This window comes from Hemicordylus capensis, chromosome 5, assembly GCF_027244095.1.
Source record: "Hemicordylus capensis ecotype Gifberg chromosome 5, rHemCap1.1.pri, whole genome shotgun sequence".
In the NCBI taxonomy this organism is placed as follows: domain Eukaryota; kingdom Metazoa; phylum Chordata; class Lepidosauria; order Squamata; family Cordylidae; genus Hemicordylus; species Hemicordylus capensis.
This window is the reverse complement of record NC_069661.1, coordinates 122606107-122627102: the sequence shown is the minus strand read 5'-3', so window position 1 is coordinate 122627102 and position 20996 is coordinate 122606107. Positions and strand designations below refer to the sequence as shown.

General features: G+C 45.3%; 1 protein-coding gene and 1 long non-coding RNA gene across 8 annotated transcripts in view; one reads left to right on the top strand and one right to left on the bottom strand.

Moving 5' to 3' along the window:
- The window catches only part of EVC (EvC ciliary complex subunit 1), a 50463-nt gene that overhangs the window by 8230 nt on the left and 21237 nt on the right, over window positions 1-20996 (bottom strand). For all 6 annotated transcript variants that reach the window (XM_053258006.1, XM_053258008.1, XM_053258009.1 and 3 more), the window contains exons 12-16: window positions 14116-14328; window positions 10346-10455; window positions 8564-8774; window positions 3573-3779; window positions 2077-2212 (exon numbers count right to left, since the gene is read on the bottom strand). In XM_053258006.1, coding sequence (XP_053113981.1) covers window positions 2077-2212; window positions 3573-3779; window positions 8564-8774; window positions 10346-10455; window positions 14116-14328 — 877 coding nt within the window. The remainder of the gene's footprint in view (window positions 1-2076; window positions 2213-3572; window positions 3780-8563; window positions 8775-10345; window positions 10456-14115; window positions 14329-20996) is intronic.
- Window positions 1105-14386, top strand: LOC128328228 (uncharacterized). Of its 2 annotated transcripts, XR_008309087.1 has the most exons (3): window positions 1105-1259; window positions 12547-12605; window positions 14194-14386. It is a non-coding gene; the product is annotated as an uncharacterized LOC128328228 (long non-coding RNA). The 2 variants fall into 2 exon arrangements; XR_008309088.1 differs by lacking the exon at window positions 12547-12605 and having other exon boundaries at window positions 1105-1950.

The following is a 20996-nucleotide window of genomic DNA, read 5'->3' as shown; positions in this document are numbered from 1 at the left end:
CATAGCATCCATGCCAGATCACTATAATGCCATATACTACTGGGGGGTAAAAACCTTGCGGTGGTTTATCTTCTAGGCTTGTTAAAGGCTTTTGCCTGCTTTGTTCATGCTGCTCTCTTCAATTAGCTTATCTAAAGAACAAAATACACATTATGTGAGAGCCATGATAGAAGCTCCCAGCTTCAGTCGTGGGGGAGACCAAAGTAGACTGGGGAAGCCTTGGATTAACCCTTTCGCCTGTCATTTGTGGCAGTGAGCAAAACCCCAGCTGAAGTCAAAATATGGATGATGTACTCAAATAATTAAGCATGCGGAAATCATTTTCCCACTTTACAGCCAGGAAACGGACCTGATCTCCCCCCTGCCCCGCCCAATACACACACACACACACACACACACACACACACACACACACACACACACCCCTACCTACCTTCTTTCCTGCACGCACAAGCACATGCAGCAGCACTCCTTTCTCTAACACTCATAATCTGGATTTTCTCTCTCACATGCATGTGCATACACACACACATACATTTGCACCTCTCTCCCCCACCTCCATTCCAGGGATATACAAGCCAACAAAAGGAAAACCTTCCACAATATACTTACTTTCTGACACAAGCTAAACTGCCAAAGGAGAAAATGTGAAGCATGTTATGAGATAGCAAGCTCGTAATCACAATCACACACCACAATGCAAATTTGCTAAACCTCAAAGGCATATTGGATTTCTCTGAAATTTGTTCAGATGACACTCCTCATTAAAAGGATTCTCTATGCCAAATTTTATCCAGATAGGTCCAATTGTATTGATTTTATGATGAACAGAATGTTCAAGTTTTAAAATGACAGAACTCTAAAAAACAAGCCATCTTACTATGGAGCTTCTTCCAGCCAACCTCACAATCAAGAGAAATAATTAGGTTTTTGAGAACTGTTTTGTGTTGATTGTTACAAGTGTCAGTTATATGTGTGTTAATTGTTAATCTAGTACTACACAGTGGTTCTAAGTCTGTGCAGGATTGGCTGGCAGCAGGACTAGGGAGACCCCTGCAAGAGTGACCAGGAAACCCTGCTTTTGGAATCCTGGTGGAGGCAAGACAGTTAGGAGGAACAGACAGTTAAAGTCAGTTGAGGACTGTTGGTTTGAGATAGAAGGCTGGATGTCGGCTTGTGGAGTTAAGGTTTCTGAACAATGTGGATTTAGCAGGTGTGAAGCCAGAACCTGTTTGGGGAATAAGCACAACAGACCTCAGGTGGGAGGCTGTCTAGTAATTCAGAAATAAGCAAGGTGCCTGAACCACAGTCAGGAGGCTTTTCACACAGCAGGCTTCACCGCAGGTTTACTGCGAGGCTTTACTGCAAGTTCGGGATATAAGGCATACTGCACCACAAAAAGAGGATATTTTAAAAACCCCAGACATAAATCAGGCTACGTTCCAAGACAGAGGGGGAAACCCGAATCTTGTGTGAAGTGCTCTCTGAAATACCGCACAGACTTGGGGGTAAATCTGGCTGATATGTGAACGCACACTCACCCTCCCAAAAGTAAAGTTGCTGTAAGGTTGCTCTCTGAAAAAGCTCCTGGAGAAGAGAATCTTTCAGCATCTTTGTAATCTGTGTCAACTTTGGGTAACTGCTACACTTTTGTACCTTTTGAATTTGAGACCATTCTGCTTCAGTACTACTTGTACTTGTAACCACCACACTAATTGGACCATCTAGTGAACAATACAAACCTGTTATCTGTTTTAACATCTTTGGTTGTTTCCTCTTCCACTCCATTAAAAGAGAGGCCGTTCTCCATGCTCCTATAGAACAAAGGGGCGGGGTATGTGTGTGTGTGTGAGAAGGGACTTAAATCCCGTCATATAGATCTGAGTGGCCGGAGCAAAAAGGCACCCTGGAGTAGGGTGGACCCTCACAATAACAAAGGAAGAACGAAAGGTAATATTTTAGTGGCACTATTTATCTCAGGTGTAAATATCTCACTTTGTAAATTACTATCATGAGTTAAAACCTATTCAGTTAATAAGAACTGTTTGTCTAATCTACAGCTTTTCCCAGGCATACCCTGAAATATTTTCAGTTCTGCATCTTCGTGACTTTCTTGGATTTTTGCTAGCTGCACGCAGTAACTTTGCAGCAGCCGGCGAAGTCCAGTGTTGGTGATGTATACGCTCTCCACAACAGCTTCTTTCAGTATCTCCTGCAAGACATGTTGCAATTGACCAAAGGAAGATATAAAACATTTCAGTCAAATCAGTCAGTCAAAGGGAAACTCACTGAAAAGGTTTTTGTGAGTTCATGAACAGGCATGTCAGACTGGGCAACATGAACAGGGATGTCAGGAAGTGGAGAACTGTGCCACCATTTCAGAAGAACTTTCTCCCCCCAGAGGATTGGTTATTTATTTATTTGATTGATTGATATACCACCCTTCCCAAAATGGCTCAGGGCGGTTTTCTCACATTATGAAATAAGAATGACAGTAGAGCAAAATCCCAGCACTGAATCGTCTTCCAGAGGGCTTTGTTCCTCATGCTTAAAGAGTTTGTGCATACTGAAAAGATGTCTAGTATTTGATAACAACTATATGTATTTCTGTATTTTTCCTTCTTGCACAGAAGAGCCCTTGAAGCACCTTTTGTCTCAAAGTGGTGGCTCTTTTTATATTTAGCAGGGGGAGAGCAACTGTTCCTCTTCAGTCCCAGCACAGCATCCCTCCATTGCCCGTTGCACTTATGTTTCTTTTTAGACTATGGCCCTTTGGGGACAAGGAATCATATTATAATAATTATTATTCTCACCATCATCTATGTAAACCACATTGAGAATTCATCAATTAAAACAGCATGTATAAATATAAATAATAATTATTATATTTATTATTTATGTATTTATTATTGTTAATTGCACAGTAGACTAAAGTACCATCTATCTTATCTTTGGCAATCCAGCCTTTCCCTGCACTTAAGACCTGATCTGGATGAGATGCTGAGCATCTCTCTCTCTCTCTCTCTCTCTCTCTCTCTCTCTCTCTCTCTCTCTCTCTCACACACACACACACACACACACACACACTACCTCCAACTCTTCACACTGAAATTGGGACTAAATGGAAACCAAAATTTCATCAATGTATATCTAAGTAGATGGGCACATCCAAAATTAAATCATGAATAAAAACTGTTTTATTAACTATTTTATTTATTTACTTTTACCTTTTAAAACCACCCTTGGTTTTTTGTTTTTTTTAAACCCCAATTAAAGTGAAGAACTATGGAGATTCCATTATCAAAACCAGGGTGACAGAGTCTGGGAACACTTTACAATCAATTTAGTGCAAAAACCACCACAGAAGTGCTGCCACCTGTGGAGTTGTGATGGAGGGTGAGGATACAGTTGCCCAGACATTGAAAACATAACAGAAAGGATTAAGGAGTTTCCTTCTCCTAAAGTCCAAACCAGATTTCAAGCCTACTTTTTGGAGCCAGTATGAATGCAGTAGACAATTTTATCAACATGGTGCCCATTTCTGAAAATTACCAGAGATTATGACTTAATACCTTGAAGTCTTCTCTTCCATCCGTATTATGTTTTGCAGCCTCTTGCCGGGCATGATGGAGCAAGGCACAGCCAAGTGCTTGTTCCATGTGTTGCTGTAGAAACTGAAGACTCTCTTGGGTTTCTGCAACTAATTGCTGGTGAAATTCTAGCCTTGTCTCTCGCATCTCATTCTCCAGCTTTTCTTCCTCTTCTGCAATGTGTGACTCCTTGTAGATGGAAGGAATCATTGCTCTTTAGGCAAACAGCAGCATAATTTATTGCATATCAGTGTTGGTGCTTCATAAATTGAAATCTTTAGACCTGGACAACACTGACACTAGATAGTGGTTAAAGGTCTTTTTAAGTGGGTGAATCATTCTTCCACTTTTGAACCATTTGCTAAAATCCACTTGATTTATATCAAGTCATCCTCAAAAGCATCTCTCTTGAATTTGTCTCGCAGTGCCCTTCTGATTCCTTTCTTTTCACACTGAGCCATATAACTCATCTTGGTATTTAGCAGTGAGTAGAGCCATGCAATACAAAATTCTTGACAAAGGTCATTATCAAAGCCCCTCATTTCCCTCAGTTTTTACAGAGCTGCCATTTCCCCCCCTGAAGTAAAAAATCAAGGAGATTTGGAGGTGCCTACTCAAGCAAGAACTCTGCAAAAACTGAAACAATGAGCTTCAATATGGCATTTCCCGGGCATTCTTTTGGGTACATTTCTACTCATAGTCAAATGCCACACTCCAAAGAAGAGTGGATGAAGCTAATGCAACATGCACAAAAATCTATATAGCAACTCTGTTATGTGGGGATTAACAAAAACTAAGGGCATGCATGGAACCAATTTGCATGGTCCGGTCTGAATTCAAATCAAATTTGGACCACACTGCGGCCTGCAAACCAGTTTGGTTGGACCAACCGGCCAGTTCTGCCTGTCTGACTGAACACACTCGAACCGGTTCACCGGATCGAGTGGCTGTAAAGGGGAATTCAGAGAGGATTCCCCTTTGCTTATGAAGTAAAAAATGGTTTTGTAAAGGGCAGAGGGAAGAGCGGTGAATGGGAGGTGCCTTTAAAAGTAAAATAGAAGGTGCTTACCAGCCAACCTGTGGTGCTCCTCCTCATCCTTGCAGGGGCAATATCTGGCCTCCGCGCATGAACGGAGGCTATTTGCAAGGTCAAGGTGTTGCTGACCATGCTGTAAATGGCCTCGGCACATGTGCAGAGACCAGATATTGCCACTGCCACTGCATGTTTGGGGGCAGGGGGAGTGCTGCAGGCCTGGCAGTAAGCACTTTCTATTTGACTTTTAAAGGTGCTTCTCACTCATAGCTCCCCCACCGCCTTTTACAAAAACCCTTTACTTCAGAGGCAAAGGGGAATCCTCACTTGGATTCCCCTTTACAGCTGCTTGAACCAGTGAAATGATCTGTGGCTGAACTGGGTTCAGTCTAGATCATGGACTGGAACCCTTTCTGCAAAGGCCAGTCCAGACCACAGTCGAACTGGTCGAACCGGCCTGGTTTACGGTGGACCGGATCCAGGGGGGTAGTAAGGTTGGAGTGGGCCCAGAGATGAGATTTTAAAATGGCCCCTTCCCTCAAAATCCAGGGCCTCCACACACCCCAGGCCCCCAAGGATTTAAGTCTGATATTTCAAAATAAGTATGCTGCCTGGAAATATATTTCACTGAATACACACACGCACACTTCACAATATATAGTGATATACATTGAGTACTATATATTTGTGCTACTTTTAATGCCTAGAACACACTAGAAACACTAATTATTAAAATGGGCCCCTCGCTGCAGATTAGCAAAGGAGACTTTCAACCATGCAATGTGAGCCGATGTATGTTTTCTCAGAATTCTGAACAAATTTTTTTTTTATTTTTCCATGTTTAAATTTTTATTGATTTTAACAATATCTTAACATTCACATCATATTAAACAAATATTGACTTCCTGCTCACACCTCCTCGTTAGGTGTTGGGTCCGGACCGGTCCGGAGGCCATTGTAAAGGCCTCCGGACCGTCCGGACCGGTTCGGACCTGGCCGGTCCGGGTGGAGGGGGTTCCTTTAAGGGCGGGGAGGGTTTACTTACCCCTCCCGCCGCTTTGCCCCCTCCAGCTCTCGTAATTACTGTAGAAATTGGGGCGGCAGGATAACTCCCTGCCGCTCCTTCTTGCTGCTCAATGTAAAAGGCTCCGACAAGCCTTCGGCTCACGCACACGCCGCACGTGAGCTTCACGTCTCCCGGAGGCCCGGTCTACCCACTGGGACGAAGCCGGGTAGACCGGGCCTCCGGCCGCCGGATGCCCGGTCTACCCGCCGGCAGGGGCCGAGGCCGGGTAGACTGGGCCTCCGGGAGACGTGAAGCTCGCGTGCGGTGTGCAGAAGGCTTGTCGGAGCCTTTTACATTCAGCAGCAAGAAGGGGCGGCAGGGAGGTATCCTGCCGCCCCAATTTCTACAGTAATTACGAGCGCTGGAGGGGGCAAAGCGGCAGGAGGGGTAAGTAAACCCTCCCTGCCCTTAAAGGAACCCCTCCACAGTGCTGGACTGCAGCTGTGCGGTTCCGTGCACACCCCTACTCCTCGTGAATCACCAACTGTAGAATTAACCCTTGCAATAATAGTAATTCAAAACATATATCTTAAACCTTACAAACTCGATTTTGATCTACCCAACCTGCTATTATTACTAAATTTCAAACCCTGTTGTAAAATCAATATTAGGGAAATAGTTCTTTAAGTATAATAGAAATGGTTTCCAATCTTCTTTAAAACATTCCAAATTTTGATCTCTTATCAGTACTGTGAGTTTTGCCATCTCCGCATATTCCAAAATTTTTATCAGCCAATCTTCTTTTGAAGGCAGTTCATTACTCTTCCATTTCTGTGCATATATTATGCTGACTGCTGTAGTAGCGTACATAAAGAATTCTGAACAAATTGAGTAAAGTTTGATTCCAGGAGGTTTTTCACACGGGGCTTTTAAAGCCCTTTAAGACACCTCTCCTCTGGAATGGAGGTGCTGCATTCACATGTTGGCCAGATTTACCCTGAAGTCCCTATGAGTTATTGGAGAGCAGTTCACACACAAGAAAAATAAAATAAAATAAAATAAAAGCACAACACATGCTTCACAGTTCTCACTCAGACCTTCTGAGTTGCAAAACAACTTGAACATAAGTGTATTTATAAATGAATGAATGAATATAACAGTATTTGTTCCAGAAGTTTTTGTACTTTTCTGCCATGAAACAAGCCACTTATAGGACTTTTTAGATAGGTTTTTTTAAAAGTCAGCAAATTTTCCAATCTGTTTTAAATTAAATATTCAGAGACTTCTCAGTCACCCCCACCCCCGCCATATCAAAGCCCAGTAGCAAGCAGATTCCTATATATCTGGGTGGGCAGAACCACAAAAAGGAATTCACATTCTACTTGGCAAAGGCTGGGCTGGCTGTCCTGGGCAGAGGGTCTGCTGCAGAGAACTGTGGAGGCCACTCTGTCTGCCTTCTTCCTTGCTTGCTTGGGGCCTGCTGGCCTACTCGAGTTCAGGCTTCAGTGAGGCCTACACGGAGGCCTCTCTGGAAGCCACACCCACCCAACAATCAGCTGAGAGGTGGGGAGAGAAGGAGCATGTCTGCTGCTTAGATTGCTGGCCAGGAGGACAAGCAGGAGAGAGGGCGAACAGGGCAAGTGGCTGAAGGGCCTTGGGGCTGAGCAGGGCACAATGGGGAGTCATGTGAGGTGTCTCAGGGGGGCTCTCCAGGCAGTTGGGCCCCCAGACAACTGCCTCCCCTTGCCTAATTGTAATTCTGCCCATGACCGGTTCAATCATGGACCAGTTTGGCACCCCACTAACAAAAAAACCTTTGCACAACTCCATATGCCAGGTTACACAACCTCAGCACTTCATCTATTTTTGGACTACAACTGTCATCATCCCCACTGGCCAATAGTCAGGGATGCTGGGAATTGCAGTCTACCAGCAGCAGAAGGGCCAAAGTTGTGCAGTGTTGCCATATACAAACTCACAAGGAAGTCTGCAGAGCACCTGCCTCTACGGTTATCACAGATTGCCAATCTGTTTTTATTTCCAAAGTGGGGATGGTCACCAATTAAACATAATAATACAACTAAAGTCATTGCAGAGCCAGCAATCCAAATCTAGATTGCTAGAAGGGAGCACCATGCTTCAGGTAGCAAAATTCTTAATTGCAAGGTATTCTGGGCAGAAGATGCTCTAATAAAATACTGATTTGTCTGAAGATGGAACAGATATAAATAGAAGCTACATTTGCAGCCTAGTATCACATTTGGCCCTGGCAAAATATTGTAAGTCACGTGTATGATGTATTTGCTGCTTAGAAGTCCCTCAATAAGCACATGCTAAATCTTTGTAGGGCTCTTCTAACCTCTGGAAGAAAGCTCACACTGGCATTTGTCAAACTATCTAATCTTAATGATTCTCCCTTTTAAAATTACCCCCTTCCCCAAACCAATAATCTGTTCCACAAATGAGTAAACATCGATCCTCACATGCTGAAGAACACACTATTTCTACCCCTCTCTCCAAAACCTAGGGAACAAGTCACTACTCCTTCTGAGCTACCTTTTCAGATTAGGTTGGGATGACAGGGGCAAACAGTCATCCCCCAAAAGTCAACAGTGGATTAATGAAAGCAGTCCACAAGGGAGCAAACAGACCAATCCACTTCTAGGCTGGTGCATGGAAAAAGGCTCTGCCTGCTTCATGAGAGCCTCCACTTGAGGAACATCTCTTCAGCTGTTCCATGCCTTGCCCCTGGGAGAGAACCTCCCAGGGGCAAGGGAGGTCCCTGAGAACCTAGGACCCTACATATATCACCACTGGGTTGATGATCTATATTTTACAAGTTTTTACAGTATTGCTCTCCTGGCTAGATAGATCTGAGGCTTGTACAAGCTGTGAACTCAGGGTGGGGGAGGGCAAAGAAGCAAAGAAGAGTACCATTTCTTTCAGCTGCTTCCACTGATGTTCATCAAAGCAGTGGGAAGAACTCTGTTGGAGTCGGTGCTGCTCTTTCAGCTCCAAAACAAAGCTTCTTTTCCGGGATATTCTTATTTGAGCCAACACACTCATAATAACCTGTCGGAGAGCTAGCCTTCTCAGGACTGAGCTTAGCAAGAGTTTGTGTTTCTGTGATATATATTTGGAAGACCTGTGAAAAAGATCACAGTTGGTCAATGGAGATTAAAGAGATGTTCCTTCTTTATTGTTGAATGGCAATTCAGACAACCAGGGATTCCAGCCAGAACAATGACAAGACAACCTTTCTTTGAGCCTATGCTCTAGAATGCAAAGACAATGTTATACTAATAAGAACATAATTCTACAAAGGTCTGAGGAATACAGCTGGATAGAACTACTAGATTTTTTTTGCTGCATACTCAGAGCTGCAGAATCTCTCATATCAGCAGGGCAGGAGGGGTGAGACTGAAGAACAGGAGCTGAAAGGAGTTACATTGTGTTCATCACTTAAAATGATCATGCTTTTGTGTGTAGCAGGGGAAAGGAAGCTGCTATTTCACATGTATAACAGAGTAAGAAAAGAGATCTAATAGCAAGTCAAAAGAAGAAGAAGTCTAGAGTGACAGCTCAGCAAGAGTAGAATAAAGGCAGCAGCATGTCCTTCCATTAAAGAAATGGAGCTGATCCTTTTGATGAAAGGTAGCATGTCTTCGTTAATGACATTTCACTGAAGGATGATAAGACAAAGCTATGTTTAATTCAGTCATGGCAGCAGTGGAAATGGAAAAGGAAAGAAAGTTCAGTGATGCTTACCAGATTTAAAAAGGAAACCAGGCTAAATGCAACTTAATAAACAACAAAGACTCACACATTTGCCTGGATCGTTGGAGGTGAAGCAAGAAAAATGAACTAGATAGTGAGATATAATGAAAACAAAACAAGGTAGTACACTGGCATCCTGTATTGTGGACACCTTCATCTCCATGCATTTTAAGACTGAGGACTAGTGGTGGCCAACCGGTTTGGCAAGGGTTCCACAAGTCAATTCTTGTGGTAGCTGCCAAGTCAATTGTACTTTACATTCTAAACGGCAAGAGAGGACCAGTCTAGGGTGCACTTTCCTGAGCTGGGAAGCAGGCACCAGCACAGCACTGGAAGCAGGGGCAGGGCTGCAGGCCTGATTCAATGCTAGGTCCAGATCCCCCAGCCCTCTCTCTCTAGTGTCTTAGAAAACTCCACATTTGTGTCAGTTGTGGCACCAGTTGTGCCCAACCTCCAGCCACCTATACCATAGAGAAAATGCTAAATTGTTTTTATTCTCTCTCTTCTTCCCCCCTGCCCCCATGTTCCAATTCTTATTCTGAACTGTCTGTTCCCATCCATCCATGACTGGTACTCCCAATACTTATCAGGCCCAAGGGGTCCTCCTTTATATTCAGAGCTGTTCTTCTGATCTCCTCCACCAACCCCTGGTTGCAACAACTGTGGCCACACACCTGCACCTCATACAGTGCCACCCTAGGAACCTGTAGAGCTGGCTGTGCTCTCTTTAACTACAGGGAAGCTGCAATGTGCATTGTGCTGCAAACATCATAATCCTCACAAATGAGCAGCTAAAAGTAAGTTAAGCTAAAGCCAGGGGTGATCGGAGCCTTTCACTGAAGGTTTTCTTACAAACACCCTTAGAGCAGAACACATTATATGCAGACATTTTCACTTTCACTTGTGGTTTAGTGGTCTAGCTCGGATAACCATACTTACTCCTTGCTGAGCCCGCCTAATCTGTTCAACACACATTGGATACTCTTCTCATTTGTTTCTGTCAAATGATTTTGCATCACTGCAGAGAAGGCGTGCTCTTTCATCCATAGCTAATAAGGAGAGAAGAAAAAGGATCCACTGGTAAAGTTGGTGAGCTGCCTTTTTCAAGTTGAAAGTGAACACATTACACATGATTCCAATGAGCAGCACAAACTTCCTTTCACATAGTTTACCTTTGCTCCTCTGTACTCTTTTCTCCTCTGACATGCCTATGGCCTACCTGGTTGATCCAATGGCCTACCTGGTTGATACTGTCCACTCCTTAGCTGAAATGCCCACCTTGTCTCATTTGCCTCATTGTTCTGATTCCCTGTCTCCTCTGCCATGTTCCTCAAGCAGTCTTCTCCTCCACCTATCCTTCTCTCAAGGTTCCTTTACTTTCTCAGTTTCCCTACTCTGCACCTTTCTTTCAAACACGGTCACCCTTTGATCCCTCCTGTTTAACTTCCTTCTTCCCTGGCATTCATCTCAGTCTTCAGCAAGCCCCACAAAGACCTGTCTCTTCTGCAATTTTTCTTGTGCAATCCTGTCTCTTGTGCAAGAGTTTAATCCCAACCAAGCTAACAACTTCCCCTTCCCTCACAGAAGACAAAGAACAAACATTTGATATAGACTAGGAGCTAGGTCAATTCATCTATATGTATGAGCCTGAAAGGTTTTACAGTTACTTCTTATGTTAAAAGTATTTTGAATTCAGATTTACATCTCTTTATTTGGGCAAATAAGAGCATTGGTTATCACTGTGATGGCTTCTTTTTGCTGCTGGAGTTGAGGCAATCTGCTGTGGGTTATCCTTTCCACATGCTCCAGGACTATGCAAATTATGCAATGCTTTAAGAGCCTGATAAGGAGAAACCCCACTCAGTTTTGAGTAACCAAGTCCAAGATACAGAGAGAAATGCAAGATTAGGATAACAGGAAAAAGAGAAGTACACCAGTAGTGCAGATGCCCAGTTTTTGGTTCTAGATATCCTCAACTCTAGCAACAAGAATAAGCCTTCATGGTGAGTAACCAATGCTCCCTTCTCTGCTGCTGGGTGAGGACATCTCCTGTGGGATCTGCCACAGCTAAAATTCCTGGGTGGGGGAGTCAGTGGGAGGAACTGGGGAGGAAGGACCTGTTGAAGGACATGTCTACCGAAAGCTGCTTGGGAAGAGCGATGTAAGACAATCTTATACTGCTGAGTGAAGGTGGACGAGATGTCCTGGTGGTCGCTCCACAAATTTCAGAGAGCAGGGCATTTGTGGAGAATGCAGCTCATGTGGTTGCTGATCTTGTAGAGTAGGGATGTGAGAATCGATTTGGGTACAAATCAATTTGTACCCAAATCCAGCTGATTCAGGGAATTCGGAGACAGAACAAATTGCCCCTGTGGTCCATTGGCTAGATTCAGGTCCAAATTGAATTGTGCCAGATTATATTCGAATTGATTCAAGATTCGGATTCCTTATATTAATTCCCCCAGATTCCCAGCTTTCATTAAAAAACAACATTAAGCTCTAGCCCTTGTAGAACTGGAGTTATGGAGCAAAATGTGTGGTCACTATTTTTCAAGTGTTTGGATCCTTTGTTGTATAATAACTTTTCCACAATGAATCCCTATGAGGATTCATTCATTCATTCATTCGATTGCTATACCGCCCTTCCAAAAATGGCTCAGGGTGGTTTACACAGAGAAATAATAAATAAATAAATAAGATGGATCCCTCTCCCCAAAGGTTGCTTAAGTCCTACAGTAGAAAATGGCTTTATTACAAAGTTGCATGAAGTCATCTGGAAGAAAAAAGCCTGAAAGACTTGGAGATAAAGAGTCAGGGGCCTGATCGTCTGACCATTCTTCCTCTTTTCTGGAGTCCAAGACTATATCATGGTCCTCGGTCTATGGAGTGGGGGGTATCTGGGTTACTGGGGATCATAACAGGATTTCGATGTTATGGATGGGCCCTGGCGGGCCCAGATCAGGCTTCCTGGTGTGTTGATCTGGAGAATCATAGACTGAGATGGCAGAAGAGTTGGAAGGGGAGTCTTGCACTCTTCTGGTTTTAGTCTGGTGTATATATATATATATATATATATTAATTCTTCACCCTTTTGGCCCTGGACATCTTTCCATGTTTAGATATTTTCTTTGCCTTTTTAGGCAAGGAGGAAGAGGAAGAAGATGCCATTGAAGTGGAGGAGGAGGAATCCCCATGCCTGGTCTGGTTTTTTAGAGCTCTTGGAACCTGTGTGCTGTTGGAGTGACTTGTCCAGCATTCCCTGAAACCAAGTCTGCCAAGCTGGGGGAATTTGAGAGAGGAGATCAAGTAGAGGAGCAGCTGGCAGGACAGGCTGGATAGTCAGGGTGGGCTGGTTTGCAGGGATGGGAAGTGGAGGGGCAGGAAGGCCTTGGTCTCACTGGTTCTGAAGGCATCTCTCTTTCTGACTCTCTCTGGGGGTAGGATGGCATGATTGGCCAAGAGGGTGTTCCTGTCCCGCCATCCTTGAAAGGCCCACAGTCCTTTTCATGCCTCTTTTCAGTAGGTGTTTCTGCCATGCTGCTTTGGGGCATTCCTAATGGGTAGCTGTTGCTGCTGGCCTGGGCGGGAGCTGTTGTCTTCAGATAGTGGCCTGAAGGGTGCTGGGGTGGGCATGGAAGGCTCACTTGACATGGGCAAGGGCTTCATGGCCCAGCCGTTTGGAAGTCCACACCGGGGGAGGGGTGTGTGAGTCTGCAGGGCCTTCAGAGCACTGGAAGGCTGCTGGATGCAGAGGTGAGGTCTGGCGATATTCCTGGAATGACTGGGACTGAAGGCTGAGTATTGGCCCAGTCCTGGGTGGAGATGCTGCGTATGGGCCCAGTCCTGGGTGGAGCTGACGGGCCTTCCTGAAGTTCCGAGCCCCACCTCTGATAGAAGGAATCAGCGAGTAATCATTGCTTGATGGAAGAGACTGCCCGTGGGTGGAAAGGAAGAGGTATGCTTTCCCTTAGGGAGCAAAATGTTCCATATTTTTCTAGGAATCTGAGCCATGAGGGTGGGCGGCGGCGGTTAAAATAGAATTCAAAGAAAGGAAGATAAGATCAGAGGTGCACCCAGGTAATTTTGGAGCCTGGACCTAAAGGCCTTTGGAGCCCCACCACCACCGTAGCAAGTTAAGCATCATTTTTTAACACATACGTTCTTGAGGGCACCAATTACACCACCCAGGGCAGACTAAAGAAAGATTTGGGGGGGCCCAGGGGGTGTGGAGGCCCTAGACCTTGGCCTCGAAGTCCAGGGTAAGAGCACCTCTTGATAAGTTAAGGAAGAAGAGGGTAAGCAATGAAAAAACAGTAGAAAAAAGAAGGCTTGGCTAAGGGAAATAAGGCTGTCTCTGGAGCAGGATGCAGGACTAGAAGAACTGGGAGGGGTTTCTCCTTCCCAGTCTCTTAAAGCATTTCATAATTTGCATAGTCCTGTCTTCTGGAGCACATGGGAAGGATATCCCACAGGAGATGTCCTCATCTAGCAGCAGAGAATAATACAGTTTCTTGTTGGAAATGCATTTCTTGGACATACAGTAAAACAATTGGGAGCTTACGTTAAGCATAGACTTACAAACATACAAACATAAAAACCATTTGTCAGACAAATCTGAGGCTACTAAAAAAAAAAGTGGGAAAAAGAGCAAAACCCCTCAAGTCAGGAGCAGCAACCATGTAAAAGATAAAGTTGGTCTAATGTTGTACCTCCTGTTCTTGTTGTAGTTGTTCTTGGAAGAAAGTCCAATGCTTTTGTTTGCACCTCTCTGATTCTTCTAACTGCAGGGCCAGCTCTTCTTGCAATTCATCTTTCAGAAGCTCACATTCTCTTAGTGGCAACCCAGTTACAACAGGAAGGGTCTGAAGAAACAGCTGAACCACCAAGTCCTCCAGAGTTTGGGAATATCTAGAATACAGCTTCTAATACAAATAATTTGAGAGACAGCTTGTGGTAATACATACACAGTCCTTCTCCTTCTATCATGCATCTTGACTTTCATTCATTCATTCATTCATTCACTTTCTATACCGCCCTTCTAAAAATGGCTCAGGGTGGTTTACAATTAAAAAGAAAACAATTAAAATCAATTAACAATTAAAAACAGAGACTATAAAACACCATAAAAGAATTAACAGTTCAAAGATTCAAAACAGTTTAAAAACCCTGGAAAACCAGGTTACAGTCAGTTAAAAACATTTACAACAATTTAAAAACCCTGAAAGGCCAGACCAAACAGGTTTTGAGGGCTCTCCTGAAGGCCAATAATGAATTCAAATTACGGATTTCTACAGGGAGTGCATTCCACAGCCCAGAAGCAGTTACAGAGAAGGCCCTCCTCTGAGTGGCCACAAGACGTACTGGTGGTAACTGGAGACGGAACTCCTCAAATGACCTTCACTACATGATGTTATCTTAATGTTATCTTCTCCATGTCCCATCATCTACATAGATATGTTGCTAGGGGTGTGCATGAACTGACTGGCATGGTTCGTTCCTAATTCAAACCAAATTTGGACCTAACAGTGGGTATGTGGTTCGGTCGCTTGAACTGGTTTGGTTGAACCAATTGGCTGGGCCAGTTGGTTCGACAAACCAGCCCAAACTGGTTTGTGATCGAATTGCTCAAACAAACCCAATTCGCTGTTCGATTGTGAACCAGTTTTATACATCCCCATATGTTGCTTTCTGTTTCATAATTGTACAAATGGAATGAAGTCCGTACCATCTAGCTAGAACACTCTTCCATTCCGAGAGTGTCCTATCAGAAACCCAGTGGCAACACTGGAAAAACTAATATTGGGGGTGGGGTCAAAAGAGGCAAAAGTGCATTTGGAAGAACTTTGTCTCACACATAGATTTCTGAAAGAAAAATAATGGTGTATTTCAAATTAATATTCCCAACCTAAGCAAACAAAAGCTATCAAAGGGGGAGCTGCTTTTGGTATATATTTATGCTTTCAATATATATCTTGATGATAATAAAGTATGTAACCAATGACTTTCCCTCAAGTTACCAGAGGGGTCCAGTAATGGAGGCAAACTTCTTGCCGGGGAGTTAGCTGCCAAATTTGACAAGAAATTAAAGATCTTTTTTTAAAAAATGAAATTGCATTATACCCGAAAAATGGGTAGAAGATGATATGAATACACCTGAAAGGACAAATAAGTACAAAGGAATGAACAGCTGCACTGGCTATATCTAACATAGCACGAAAATGATAAATGGATCCACTTTTATTGCCATGAAAAAGTATCAGTCAAATTCTCATTTTCAAAGATTTCCTTTGCATCTCCTATATCAAGTGGTTGTAAGGAATTATTTCCTCCTGCATGACCAGAGTATCTGAGGAAGGCAGCTATCTAACACAAAAAATTCAATTGAACACTGTTATACTTTTATTCCACTCTACTATGTAAATACATTGATGTACATTGCTCACTGTAAACACAAAACATCTCACTCTTTTGACTGGCAGATGACTTTCTATTTTTTTAAATTTGTCAGGAACACTTTATTTTGCAAATTAATTATGAGTATTTTAATAACTCCTCTCCCACCACATTATTCTTGGTCAATTTACTCTCAAGCCTATTTTCTAAACTTCACACGTTCTAAAAGCCAGCACACAAATAGAATATGTTTACTTTTTTCAACCTCCCCAATGGGCAAATACCTCCCTCTCTCTCACCCAGAAGTACATCCTATTAATTCTTCCGATACCATCTGTATATAGGTAGGTCTCTGTTCAAGTGAAGGAAGACAAAAGAAAAGTAATGTGAAAAAGCTTCTCAGCTGATAAATAACGTGCACCATTACTGTTTTGCTATCTTCAGAGACGTATCTATAGTTGCTGCATTTGTATCCTGTCCTTTAAGGAGCCCAGAATGAAATTCTAGACTCTCAACAATAAAAAGGTACATTGGTACTCACCGTGAAGGTGTCTTCTGGCTGGTGTAGAAGAGGTCACCCAAGCTTGGGATTACATCCCCCCCACATGCTCCAAAAGGCAGGAAGTAGTCATACTTGAAGATCCTTAACCCAGTGCATGTGGGCGGATCTCCTCAGTGCTTAAAACAGCTCAAGCTACGGAATGAAAACCACAGAACACAACAGAGAATATACAACAATATACAAACAATAATGCAGAGAAAGACAGAAAAACTGTCCCCCTACAACCAGATCATCAGCTCCAGCCTAACACAACCCGGGCGGGCCTTGGGTGACCTCTTCTACACCAGCCAGAAGACACCTTCACGGTGAGTACCAATGTACCTTTCTCGGCTGGTGTAGGAGGTCACCCAAGCTTGGGACATACCACAGCACCAACCACGGGAGGGAAAATACCCAAGCTGGAGCTACTGACCCGGAAGGACCTGTTGCAGGACCCTCCGACCAAATGCTGCTCTGGCAGCTTCATGTTCATCCAACTTGTAATGCCTTGAAAATGTAAAAGGCGACGACCAAGTAGCCGCCTTGCAAATCTCTTCATGGGACACCGGTGAAGATAACACAGTGGAAGTGGCTGCCGATGTAGTTGAGTGCGCCGTAATCTGACCAGGCACCGAAAGTTTCTGGGTTTCATACAACATCGTAATGCATGAATGAACCCATCGAGCAATAATGGCTGAAGAGACCTTGCATCCCATCTTAGAAGCCTTAAAGGCCACAAAAAGAGCATCTGACTTACGAAAAGCCTGCGTCCGGTTGCACTCCTTCTCTGCAGGGTGACGAGCATCCGGACAAAAAGAAGGTAATTAAATGACCGCCTCACGATTAAACTGAGACTTTACCTTAGGGATAAACGAAGGATCCGGGATAAGTCTCACAGAGTCCGTAGAGAAATTACACAAAATACTCTGAACTGACAGAGCCTGCGATTCAGAAACCCTCCTGGCTGATGTTACAGCTACTAAAAAGGCCACCTTCCATCTGCAATGATACAGATCAAAGTGGTTCAAATGGCGGAAACTGCAGACCCCACAACACAATATGCAAATCCCATGACGGAAAACGATGGCAGACCAGAGGAGACAACAAAGCTGCCCCCTCAAGAACTTGCGTAGAAGAGGGTGCCACGCCTGAACAAACGCTGATGAGGAAACAACATCTGGATCAAGCACGCTGCCTGGTGTTTAAGTGTGTTGGGTTTCAGACCAAGCGCAAGGCCATCCTGAAGAAAACCTAGTAATCCCCTCGACCTGCACTTGTCCAGCTGCAGGGAGAGCTTTGCTGTCCAGCGCAGAAAACTACGCCAAGTCGATTGGTAAATCTTGTTGGCTGAACACTTTCTAGATGCAAGGATGGTAAATCGGACCTTGACACAGCAGAACTGGATGGTCTGGCAAACTGAGTGGATGACCTACGGTCAAGTTGCCGATCTCGGAAAACCAAGGCCCTCTGGGCCAAAAAGATGCAATCAATATCAGGGATGCCCGGAAACCCCGCAGCTTCCTGAGGCAACGGGAGAGCAGCGGCACTGGAGGAAATGCATTCAGCAGACACGGAGGCCATGGCACCGATAGCGTATCCGTCTCTTCTGCCCCCAACATCGGGAAACGTGAGTAAAACCTCTGAATCTTGGCATTCTGAGGATATGCAAACAAGTCTATCTGGGGACACCCCAGCTGCTCTGTCAGCCACCTAAATACTTGAGGGTGCAGGCCCCATTCTGCCGGCTGGATCTCCTGCCGTCTTAGCCAATCTGCCCGAACATTGGAAATTCTGTTTACATGATGGTCCAGAATGGATATTAAGTTGTTCTGTACACATTAAGATATTCCTTCCCTTCACCAAGGGCGTGAAGGCTCTTAGGGCCAGAAAGACAGCCCACAGTTCGAGCCAGTTTATGCTATGGAGCAACTCTTCCACCGACCAAAGCCCCTGGGCAGAACTGTTCCAACAGTGAGCCCCCCAGCCCGATAGACTGGTGTCCGTCGTGACCATCACTCTCTCGGGTTCTATGAACAGCTTGCCCTTGTCTAGTTTCCCCGGGCCGTCCAACGAATCGACTAGCGAAGAAACACCTAGAGAGGAATGTTCTTGTCACGTTTGAGGGCAATCCTGTGCTGGTAAAGGAGGAAACCCCACTGTAACTGGCGTAGATGAAAACCTCGCCCAAGGCACCGAGTCCATAGCCGCCACCATGAGACCCAACAAACTTGCTAGATTGAGAAGGCTGGCCCACAGTCTCGAAGCAATCACACGAGCCAGTGACGTTAAGACCTCCATCCGATCCTGTGGCAGAAACAGTTTGCCTACTGAGGTGTCCATTACCATGCCCAAATGACGAAGGCTCTGTGTGGGCATCAGGTGACTCTTGCCCACATTTATCAGAAACCCATGCGCACGTAACACAGACATTGTTCTGGACAGAGCCGACTGAACTGCCCCTTCTTGAGCAAGTTGTTGAGGTAACAATACAGGTGGACCCCCTCAGTGCATAAAGTGGCCACTAGCAGACTAGAACCTTCATAAAAACTCAGGTGGCTGATGAGAGACCAAAAGGAAGGGCTCTGTACTGATAATGCCTCCCCATGTAGCAGAAGTGGAGTATATGTCGACTGCGTGGATGAATGGGGATGTGTAAATAGGCCTCCTGGAGATCTATTGAAGTCATGTAGTCCCCCATCTGCAATGCCTCTGAGATGGTACAAAGGGTTTCCATCCTGAACCTCCTTTTTATCACAAAACGGTTGACTGGGCGTAGGTTGAGAACTGCCCTGGCCAATCCGTCCTTTTTTGGCACTGTAAAATCACAGAATAGATGCCCTTGCCTCTCTGAAGAGGTGGGACCTCCTCTATGGCCCCTATAGCCACCAGATACTGAATGGCCATGGACAACCCCTTGTGCTTTTCCGGTTTCCCAGATCTAGGGGTAAGGAGGAATCTGTTTCCTGGGGGGCTGGCCAGCTCCACTTCGTACCCGTGTAGGCTAATGGAAAGAAACCACCTGTCGATGGATTCTTTCCAAAACAGTCCAAATGGCAGACCCCCACTTTGCCTGAGTGGGAGTCAGGACTGCTGCTTGGGGGCCCCACTGCTGGTTTCCGAGAGACTGATGGTTCTGCTGAGTGAACCCTTGCCTGCCTTGGCCTCTGGATCTGTTCCACTGCGATCGAAAAGGCCTAAAAGGCTCCCTCTGACAAACTGAGGTCTAAACGCCCTGAAGGTTTGCATCGGTCTATGATTAAAACTCTTGTCCTTCTTCCTAGGAGCTGATGGCAGAGCCCTGCGGTTATCCTTAGTTTCAATGAGGACCTCTTTCAGGGCCTCATTCCCAATTAGCTTTTCCCCCAGCATAGGGAACAGCGGCTAATTTAGCCCTAGACGTATTATCAACTTCCAAAATTTTAGCCATATGTTGCGTCTTGCCAGGACACCTGCACTGACCGCACGTGCCGAGAACTGAACACTGTCCAGAGTAGCATCCGCTGAAAAGGCAGCCGCCCTCTGCAGACGAAGTAGCTTACGCCACATCTTAGATTGATTAGTGGGAGGGTCATTGGGTAACTCGCCAATCCACAAGACCGATGCTCTAGACACCAAGGACACAGTGGTGTCAGCTCTGATGGCCACTGCTCAAGCCTCGTGGGCCCTGCGCAGTGCAGATTCTGCTTTTCTGGCTCCTTAGAAGAGGAGTCCCCATCCTTGGGTACCACTGTGCTACTAAGTAGGGCCCCGAAGTGAGCAACCGTAAGTGGCACCTTCAGCAAGTCCAGAGTCTCCTCCTCAAAGTTGTACAATTTGCTAGCCAATGTCAACATACGCTTTGGGAGTCGCAATAACTGCCCATTCCTCCTTGATGGTCTTAGTAAAGCCCTCAGGTATCACTGATTTAATCTGTGGTACCTTAGCCTTAGGCAGCACCAAGGAGCCCTTGGACACAGGAGAGATCTGTTCCTCTGTAACTGGCTACAGATCAAGCGCAGCAATAGCCTGGTTAATTAGTGGCTGAAAATCCACCATAAGAGAGAGCCTCTGACTGTGTAAGTTTGCAGCAGAGTCCTCAATCACCTCCCCCTCTTCCGAGGAGGAGGGCCCCTTGTCTGGGTTGCCCAGCAATGTCTCTGACCCACTGACCCTGGGTCACAATAGATCTGGGGAGTCCTCTCCAGACTCATCTGAAGACCTCTCCCTACGCAAGGGCACAGAGTCCTGGCGTATAGCCACCCTGGGCTGCTTAGCAGGCACCGTCTCCTCCTGAGAGTCTGAGGGCGACACATGGATCACAGCCCGCCTTGCAATGCCTTGCAGGCTTCCGCGCTTTAAGCGCCGCTGCCAGTGAGACCTGAACGGCCTCCTGAATCCAGCCCTTTGCAGTGGCAGCATCAGGGGGAACTCCCACATTCCCTGTAGGAGTAGGCCCTGAGGGAGGGGCCACATAGGGGGCATCTGTACTCACCTCCTCCCCCCCGAGCAAGTCCCGATCTTACTGGGGGGAGCTGTTCATGGCCTTCTGGGTGCTCCGACGCCCCATCCATGGGCTCAGCACCCCCTGCCTCATCATCCTGCACGTCTTCCCCGTCTGATTCCGACAGGCTCTGGGGCGGCCACTCCTGACGTTCCTTTCAGCGTGGCCCCAATACT